The sequence below is a fragment of the Durio zibethinus genome, chromosome 19, assembly GCF_047325235.1.
Source record: "Durio zibethinus cultivar Kanyao isolate XHJ-2024 chromosome 19, ASM4732523v1, whole genome shotgun sequence".
NCBI lineage: Eukaryota > Viridiplantae > Streptophyta > Magnoliopsida > Malvales > Malvaceae > Durio > Durio zibethinus.
The window spans coordinates 3,469,665-3,480,267 of record NC_143180.1 but is presented as its reverse complement, the minus strand read 5'-3'; the positions used below and the strand labels follow the sequence as shown (position 1 = coordinate 3,480,267).

Genomic DNA, 10,603 nt, shown 5'->3' with positions numbered 1-10,603 from the left:
ATTGAGACAAACTCTCGTTTAAAATTTGTATTTTTTAATAATAGTAATTGAACCAAAAGTTCCGAATGTAATTCCAATTCTTATATAAAGGAAACCATTCTCCTATATCTTTCTCATTCCAATTTGTTCTTTAAATTTCAATCTTTTAACTTAATAGCCTAAACCCTTTCAATTAATCTTCTTGCTATTACCATCACAGTCAGTCCTTTAGCAATGAATGAGAATTTGAAGAAAGCTGCTGAAAAAGGTAGCATCGACGAATTATATGATTGTATTAGGGAGAATGGAAATGTTTTGAAGGACACGGATGAGTTGGAGTTTGTTGATACTCCACTCCATATAGCTGCAGCTGAAGGGCACATTGAATTTTGTAGGGAGATTGCGAACTTCAAGCCATCATTCACTAGGAAGCTCAACCAAGATGGTCTCAGCCCCCTTCACATTGCTTTGGAAAACCGGCGAAGAGATATGGTCTACTGTCTCCTGCACGTGGATAACAACCTCGTTCGAATCAAAGGAAAAGGAGGCTGCACTCCTTTGCATCTCTTAGCCAAGCTACACGACCTGCAGCTCGAGTTCTTGCCTGAGTTCCTAAAAGAATGCCCTCAATGTATCCAAGATGTCACAATTCGAAACGAAACTGCTCTGCATATTGCAACGGGAGAAGCTTTTGAAGTCCTATTAAAATGGATTTTCAGGACCTCTCACCTCTCTCCGGATGAGAAGAAAGATATTCTTAATACGAAGGACTTAGATGGTAACACCGTGCTGCACCTAGCTGTCTCCATGATCAGAATTTGGCTACCTGCAAGACGACTAAAGGTATATCGTATCCCAGGCATGATCTCATCTCTTCACTTTTCATTAATTTGATAATAGAATTTCTAATTGAGGGCTTCTATCTGCACGACTGGTTTTGTTTTTTACACCTTTTTTATTTTTTTTCAAAATTATCTTCAAGTGAAATTATTTAATGATTTTTTTTACTCTTAAAAAATCTGAATATCCATATCCTATAAATTATAAAATTTATTGGATATGAAAATTTAATAAATTGAATAACTTACTAGATATAAGTATCTAGTAAGTTATATAATGTATCGGATTTTGAAATCTCTAAATTAGTTTCTAGAATTTTTGGGAAAAATTACAAAGAAGAGGTTTTATTATAAATTTTATTAATTGGTATAATGAAAAAAAATTATTATTGAAAAGGAAATGCCAATTTTAAAATTAATAAAAAAAATATAATTTTATTATTTTGATCTTAAAAAAATAAAGTATTATGAGATCCTAACTAAACTAAAGATAAAATAGTAAAAGTATTTTTTTTTATAAATTAAAAATTATCAATTTTTTAATAATATTTTTCTCTTAGTATCAAGTATTAAAATTTTGTAATTGACTTAAATTATTACCGGATTTTCTTTTTTTAATGAAAAGAAATAAAAAAAATGGATAAAAATTGAAGTCTATTATAATATTTTAATAATTGATACCAAGGGAAAAATATTTATTAAAAAGAAATGATGAATTTTAAATTTATAAAAAAATTGCATTTATTATTTTATCCTTAGTTTAGTTAGGTCTCATAAAATTTTATTCTTAGTTTAGTTGGGTCTCATAAAATTTTATTCTTTCTCTAAGGTCAAAATAATAAAATCAACATATTTTTTAATTAATTTTAATATTTATAATTTTTTCCAATAATAACTTTTTTATTATATCAATTAATAAAATTTTTTAATAAGGCTCTAATTTTGCAATTCTCTCTAAAATTTTCAAAACTATCACAAATATCAAAATTTAGTAAGTTATATACCTTATCCAATTTTTATATATGATAAGTTTTATAATTTATTGAACATAGTGTATGTTATTTAACTTATAAGATTTTTTATATGATACTATAAACTTTTAAAAGTGAAAAGGATAATTAAATAATTTTACTTTAAAATAATTTACAAAAATAAAAAAATGTGGAGAGAAAAACTTCAGTGCAAATAGAAACTCTCTTTCTAATTGGAAGAGAATATAGCCATTGTTGCTTAAAATAATAATAAAAAAAAACCTTTAAATTTTATCATTTTAATTTTCTAAGTAAACTTTTAGTGTTTATTGTATCCAAATAAACTCTTAATTTTTAATTTGTATCTTAATAAATCTTTATCCCAAATAGAGAGTTGACTTTTATTATAATCAACACTACATAGAAGCTTATGTGGCATGATGATATGTACAAAATTGAAAATTTAAAACAAAACTTTTATTTATGATGTGGATAAAAATTGAAAATTAATTCTTGAAAAATAATAAATATTTTAAAATATTTTACTTTTCAATCACCTTTTATTTATGTGGACAAAAAAAAATCCAATAAGTATTAAGAATTTATTTAGGTGTAACAAAATTATAAAATATTACCAAAAAAATTAGAAAAAGTTTAGTAGTCCCTTAAGCATTTTAGTCTTGTTTCAGTTAAGGTTATTATTATGAATAGTCACTAAACTATAATGAGATTAATAGGATTAATATTATGAATAGCTATTAAATTATAATAAAATGTTTAATATAATAAATTAATTTTAAAAATCTTTAATATATTACTTAAATTTTGAATCTATTAATTAATATGATACTCATCTCTAACATGATTAGTTTCAAATCATAATATATAACATACAAATATTCTTCAAAATATCAAATTAATTAATAAATTTATAATACAAGTATCATATTAAAAATTTTAAAAATTTAATTATTATATTAAATATTTACTATAATTTAAAGTCGTTCATAATATTAACCCTTTTAATTAATGTTGCTTTTATTTATTCACTTTGCAGGATTGCATCAAAATATTATTGAAATGTAAGGTTAATGTTAACGACGTCAACGTGAAGCGTTTAACGGCCCTTGATGTCTCAGAAGCAAGCTGGCAAGGTAACGACGTACAGGGACAGATCAGTAAAATGTTACGTCGTGCCGGAGGCAAGAACAAAGGCTCAATTCCCACACTTAAAAGCCTAGATAAGTTGATAATAGGTTCAAGGATCTCTTGGATTGAAAGGTTATTCATTGAATGGAGGAATGATCTTCGAAAAACATCATTGGAGAGGAGCAATGCTTTGTTCGTAGTGTTGGTTCTCATCCTGACAGCCACTTACCAAGCCACTTTAAGCCCTCCTGGAGGCTTTGGTGAGGGTGACACCACTTCCTCCACCACCAGCAATACTACTACAACATCCCTGACTGGCCAAATCAATACCCTGATTAAACATTCCGATCAACGTGTCGGGGCATCAGTTATGAGTACACAGAGTTTCCTTTTCTTTTTTATCCCAAACAATTTGGCTCTCTTTACTACATATTACTTAACCATAAGACTACTATTTCTGCTTTCTATTGGTCATCTTACAGATTGGGTACTTACGGTAACATTGACAACGTTGTTGATTTGCCTGTTAGGCTCAATGTGGGTCATATCACCATCCGGTCTTTGCACCATCATTGTTTTCTCTGTCTGGTTTACATGTATGGGCTTAACCGTCGTCTTCTTTAAACTACCCGAAACCATTCATAGGGAGTTCATAAAAAGGATGAAGGAGGACCTGCCCAATCTACAATGATGGAAAGGGCGAAAGTTGTATGTCGGTAATTTGCTTCATCAACATGGGATTAGGCATGCACAGGGTTCTGTCATACACCATCGTTTATCATGAATGCAATGCAAAATGTTACCATGTTCATGCATACATTTTATTCTCCTTTGTTAGAATTTTATTAATTATTTTATTAATTTTTTAATTTTGATTAAAATTTTGAAGAAAAAAAAAATTTAATTATATTGAAGATTTTCTATAAATATTCCAATACGCTGGTAATATTTTACAAAAAATCTTTTCACCTAGAGATTTCTTAAAGCATCTCTACTCGGAATACTTTTAAAATCTCATCCTTGGATTAAATTTCTTTTCTTCTTATTTTTATTACTTATATTTTAATTTATTAGCCAATTTTTATTTATTATTAAAAAAAATCTTTACTGTATTGAAAATTTTTTTATAAATACTCCAATACGCTGGTAGTATTAAAAAAAATCTTTTCACCTAGAGATTTCGTAGGCATCACTACTCGAAATACCTTTGAATCTCATCGTCGGATAAAAATTTTCTTTTCTTTCATTTTTTATTACTTTAGTATTATTATTAAATTTATTTTTATATTATTTGTTTTAAAGTTCATTATAAAAAATTTAATCACAATTTCGTCATTTAATATAATAAATATAAATATTTTAACATACATAAATATTAATAAAATAATATATAAAAAATAAGAAAAAAAATTTTTTTACCTGAACCGGACCGGTAAATGGTTCGGTCAACACGCGGTTCAGTCCGGCGGTTCGGCCTGGCGGTTCGGTTCAGTCTGGTTGGTTCGACGGTTCACTACCAGTTCGGTTCGGTCTAAGCGGTTCGATCCGGTCCAGTCAAACCGATCAGAGTCGATGAAGGAAGCGGATCAACGGGTCGGGTTACGCGAATCTCGGGTCGAATCCGGGTCAATGCGCCGATACCCCTTAGTTGAAACGACGTCGTTTTGGGTCTTTCCCTAAACGACGTCGTTTTGAGTTTTTGCCTTGCTATATATAACTGAAGATTTTTTTTTTAGTTCATTTGGCTTTCTGTTTCAGAAAAAAAAGGAGAGAGGGAGAGAAAGAGCTGGGGGAAAGGTCCGTCGGTCGGTTGCTGTCCTACCGTCGGAGCACCGCGTTGGCCGCCGTTCGCCGGTCACCGGTTGCCGTCTCCGGTGGTCGAAAAATTTTAAAATTCACCCACAAGCTCTTCTCGAGCCTCTGAGCGCATATCTAACCTCTTTTTCACCAAAAAGAGTCTCAAAATTCGTAGATCTGCAGTCAAAGTTTTAGCATTTTTTTTTTGCGTTCTTTCTCTTTTTTTTTTTTTTTTGAAGCTGACCTTTCTTTTTCTTCTTCTTGCAGAAGCTTGGCGTTGGGTTCTTCCCTGCGGGGAGGACTGTGTTGATTTTTTTGTATTTTTTTAAAAATTTTTTTTTTGTGCGGCAGATCTGGTTCTGTTTGTGGTTTTTTTTTCGGTTGGCTTTTGTTTGGGTATTTGGGGTGTTTGGGTGGGTAGATCGAAATTTTTCGTTCCTGAACTCTCAAGCTGGAAAAATTTTTTTTTTAGAACTCTCACCTCCAAAATTTTTTTTCTTCCTCCTTTTTGTTAGAGTTTATGTGTTGATTTTAAAGAGTTTCAATTAAGTGGGATTTGGCTGGCTGTAGGGTGGTTAGTTGGTAGCTGTAGGGTGGCTGGTAGGAGGCTGGTCGGGGGGTTTGGTTGGGTTGGTCGGGGAGTTGGTTGGGTGGCTGACAGGGAGTTGGTCGCGGAGTTGGTCGGGGCAGCTCGGCGCCGTACCAACTCCTTGACTTCTGTCTGATTTTCGTTTTGTTTTTCTGTTTGTTTTGTTTTTTTTTCTTTTTTTTATTTTGTTTTGTTAAATATTATTATTATAAAAAAATAAAATAGTAGATCCGAACAAAATCGGTGTCTACAGGTAATTATTTGCATTATTTTGTCTTTAATTTTTATTTACTACTTGGTGATAGAATATTTTATAATAAAAAAGAATAATACATTTTTTTCAAAAAAAGAAGAATTTATGACATTATAAAATAAAATAAAATAACATTTCGAAAGAAATAATTTTTGGTACGCTATTTAGATATTGAAGAGTCACCAACAATTTTTTATAAAGAGTGTTATTTTATTTTAAGGATTGTTGTGTTAAATTTTAAGTGAAAATAATTATTTTAAATTCTGCCTAAATGTTGAAGAATTTTAATATAATTTTTTAACTTAAAGATTTTCTTAATATTTTTAAATAAAAATTTTAGCAAAAATATTTTTTTTAAACGAAGGGAATTAGTATTAAATTTCAAGTCAAAATCATTTTATCCAACACCGAAAATAGCGCATGATTAAATGGTACTAATTTATGGGTGTTGTGGGAGTGTTAATTCTTTTCCACATGTAATCGACTCTCGAACCAAATTTGATTTTCATAGATCAAAATTTATCTTTTTGATAAATTTTAAACCCGTTTTTACATTTTTATTAAAAAAATAAATTTTTGGGTGACCAATCACACCTTAACAAAGATCGGTAGTGACTCTCTTTTATTTTTTTTTATTTTAAAACACTTTACGTCTAGCTGTCTCAAAATCGTTACGACACTTTTCATTTGCAGATTTGTCTTTATCTGGTATAATATTTAATTTTCTTGAATTTGATAACAATTATATTTAAGTATTGAAAAAGTATTTTTAAGCTTTTTATTTTAAAATGTAATCATACAGATTTTATATAAAGCATTAAGTGATATTCATTAGCTTGGAGTATAATGCTCGGAGGGGATTTGGACATTGGAAAATGTTTAAAGAAATTGGAATTTGCAAATGAATGATAATTTTTAAACATGTTAATGGTAGAGTCAATGAGCCTTTGGTGTAGTGGCATTATGGGATTGGCATCTAGAGGGTTAGCAATGTTCAAGGCATAATTCCCTTTCCCAATCAAGTAAGCTTTTATAGTTTATTGTAGATAGTGGAGTCGAGTGGGGTTAGAGGTGGAATAAGAACTTAAAAAAAAATATGAATGGTAGAAAAGGATTTGACATATGACCTAATAAAGATTAGTATAAATGCATGCTAATTCTCTATTATCTCTTTATTTCTCAATGAACCAAAAATATCTTTTCTTTTTCGATGATTGAATCTTAAAATTTTATGCTTATTATGTCTTGAAAAAAATTAAACATACATATCTTATGTACTAAAAGTTTTGCAACATAAAAAATTATAAATCAACCTTTTGTTTTGAAAGGATACAGCTCTATCATCTTGATAATATATGGACATATTCTTTTAATAACTATTTTTGTCTTATTATAATTCATGAAGTTGTCCTTATAAAAATGTAATATGTATATTTACAAATTGTGATCAATTCAATACATTTTATATATTATATCTTACTTTTATTTGATACATAAATATTTAGATTGACTTCATTTTGATTATACATTTTTTAGTATACAATTTTTTCAATTAAATAAAAATTTTATATATTTTTAAATATGCTAAATAAAAAAAAAAACCAATAACAGAGAGCACAGACAGCATACTAATCAATACATAAAAGCGATTCCCTTATCTTTAAATCCAATGTCAAATCATCTTTGTCTTAAAAATTAATTACAGGGGTAATTTTGAATTTTAAAAAAAAATTTTGATGAAACATAAAGAAAGCTTTAGGCTACCGTGAAAATGATAAGAGAAAAAAAAAGAGAGAGAACAGAAGATCAGAAAGGAAAAAGAAAGAGTTTCTTCAATTGATGATAGCATTAAAAAGGTTTTGTGCCGTTGATATTCATCATCAAATTCTTCTCTGAGAGGCCACAAAATCTCTTGAAGATCCAACCAATGCCAATGTCTCTCTAATCTTTCTCTATAAAAGTTAGGATTTTTCCCCTTTTTCAAACTTTCCTGTCCTGAAATTGTTTACTCAAAAACCCATTCTGTTACCTTCCCCAAACTTTCATTGTTTTAGGGTTCCATTCAGTGTTAAACTTTTCCTTTTTGAGGCAAAATGAGAGCTCGAACTGGGGTTTTTTAGGGTCTTTATTTTGTGGGATTGTATGGTTTGTTTTTAGCCGTTTGATTTGTTGACTTTTGGGATTGAATTTGTTAATTTCTGGAGGTTTTGATTGGTTTTGTGGGTGCCACATGTAGAGGATTATTGAATCTTGGTTGAATTTTACTGGGTTTCTCATTGAAGATTTTAGGTTTTGGTTTTTATCTAATAATTAGAAAAGTGATCTTTTTTGGATATGGTTTTGATTTGCTGGCTTTTAATGTATAACCATTAGGGGGTCCTCCGCTCTTTGTTATAGAGGATTCCTATTGAAAAAAAATAAAAAATTTTATGATTCTAAGTTACCAATCTTGATCAGTTCAACTGAAAGCAGGTACTTTTAATTGCTTGAATCTTAGTGCTTTCGCGGTGGAAAAGAGAAAAAGTCAACTGGGAATTTGTTGAATTTGGGTTTGGTGGATACATAACTTGGTATTTGTATAAATTGTGGTGGAATGTTCTCTTCTGGTCCAGAAATTGGCCTTGAAAAGAGTGGAGCTTTAGGGTCACTTTTGATTCCAATACGCTTCGTCTAGCCTTATCGGCTCTTTTACTAGGTAAGAGCTGAAAATGATCAAAAATTTGATGTTTAGATGGCTTTCCAGACTTATTTGTTAAATTTATTATATTTGAAGGGTTTTTCACCAATTTAGGTTGGACATGGCTATTGATTCTATCATTTTGTGCACAAGTGGTCAGAGCATATACTTTTGTTTCCAATGGAAGGTTGCCCCATTGTATTTCCAAGTTATTTGTAGGTTGAGCTGTAGATTTCATTGGGTTAATCAATTTTTTATGATCAATATCTATAGCTCAGATTGAAAAAAGTTGCATTTGGAACTGAATTATTTTGATAATGTGATGTAGTGTTGTTGGTTTTGCTAAATAATTGGGTAAATTTTTAGATAAAATTTTTGACCCACTGGTTCTATATAAAATAATCAGACATGTCTAAGGAACAAATTTAACCCTATTCTCCTGCAACGAGCACTTGAGACAATTTTTAATCCTTTCTATCCAATTGAGTAATTGTGGAAATTACTTTGAAATTTATTGGAAATAAAGGTTGCAAGTACCTTTGCATTAATAATTGATACTTTGGGTTTTTTTTTTTTTTTTCAGAATTTGTAACTAGAAAATGTAAGTAAGAAAAAAAAAAAGATAGGAAGAGCTGCCAAGTTGATCTTAGATACATTGTCATAGAGCTTTAATCTTCTTGGTTGATGCTATATAAAAAATGCTTACGCACAAATATTTTTTTCGTTCATTTTTCTTTTTATTCATTTGTAGATTTGTCTTTATTTAGTATAATATTTAATTGTTTTGAATTTGATAACAATTATCGAAAAAGTGTTTTTAAGCCTTTTCTTTTAAAATGAAATCATACAGATTGTATATTTGTACCAAATGTTGTTCATTGTCATGGAGTATAATGCTTGTAGGGGATTTGGATATTGAAAGATGATTAAAGAAATTGGAATTTGATAATGTTGTTTGCTTACAATAGCATTAAATCCTTGGAATTGATCACTAAATGAATTATTCATTGAGAAGGTAGCATGACTATTAAATGAATAGTTAAGTTTAAAAATTATTTATTTATAAATAATACACAATTTTCTTAGTGGTTTTTCATAAAAAGTGAGATTTGTTTAATTGTATTTGATAATAATTGTGGTTTGTATAAATGATTTACATCTCATGATTTTAGTTTGTGAAAGTGTAAAATTATATTTACTTTGAAACTTATAAATGATTCAAAGATTTTGTGAATATAAAAAAAAATTTAATAGTAAGATGAATTCTATTTGACTTATGGGTGATGGATATGGTTTTGCTTATGGTAATAAATTGGTGAACGATGTCAATGATAAAATAGATTCATAAATTTCCTTGAGTTGGAATGCAGGTTTCAAGAAAAAGATTATAGAAAGCATAATTATACTAAAAGAAGTTGAGTGATTATATTTGACATCATTTTTATTAGTGTATATTATCGTATTAAGTTTAAATAAAAATTTTAAAACTTTTATAAGAGAAAATATTAAGATAAAAAATATTTGCAAAGAGTTATTTTTCACAGAAAGTGAATTTAAAGGTCTTTTAAAAAAAATCACTAAATAGTTAAAAAATAAATGAAATAATAATTTAATTAAATATATATGATATTTTAATAATTGAGTGAGATATTTTTTAATAAAAAAATGTATATTTGCACATGATAAAAGTGAAAAGAATTAAAAGAAATAAAATTGTTACCTGTTGAAAGATTTTAATATATTTTTATAAGCAAAATATATGATAAATGAGCTTCGTCTTAGGTCACCGATACCAAGCCCAACAATTGAAACCGACATTTTTCCTTTTTAGAAACTAGGCATACAGTTCCCTCTTCGAATTTTTATCCATTTGTTTTGCTTATCTTTTTTCCTGATTTATGTATTGCTTTCTCTACCTTTCTCCCTAAATTGTAATTTTCTTTTTTCTATTGGAAAATTTAGAATGACTCTGGTGACATCTCTTCTTCTCTTCCACTATTCCGCCACATCTTTATCACATTTTGATGATCCAAAATGACCGTTGAGTAAAGCAATCATATGAAATAATCAAGAACAGCTCTGTGTTTCTTGAATACAAATTTAATAAAAAAAACAAATCAAGGCATAGAGTAGCCGAAATTGAAAAAGAAAGCTTTCACCTTGTTATAGAACATTAAAATGGTCTTAAAAACAATTGATAATAGTCCAACGTTTAATAATCAGCCTCTGCAAGAACGAAACAAGTAGGGCCATACACATTACCAAATATAGTTATGAATTTGTCTTAAAGAAAGCAAGAAAGAAGAAGGTAGTGTGAAACTTGAAAAGGAGAAAAAGTTTTTGACTTAA

At 28.9% G+C, this 10,603-nt stretch overlaps 1 protein-coding gene across 1 annotated transcript; it reads left to right on the top strand.

The window, feature by feature from the left end:
- Positions 1 to 213: 213 nt before the first annotated feature.
- On the top strand, positions 214 to 5,460 carry LOC111309523 (ankyrin repeat-containing protein BDA1-like). Its single transcript, XM_089748640.1, has 4 exons — positions 214 to 822; positions 2,847 to 3,312; positions 3,421 to 3,534; positions 5,306 to 5,460. The coding sequence occupies exons 1-4, from the start codon at positions 214 to 216 to the stop codon at positions 5,458 to 5,460; spliced, it is 1,344 nt and encodes a 447-aa protein (XP_089604766.1).
- Positions 5,461 to 10,603: the final 5,143 nt, after the last annotated feature.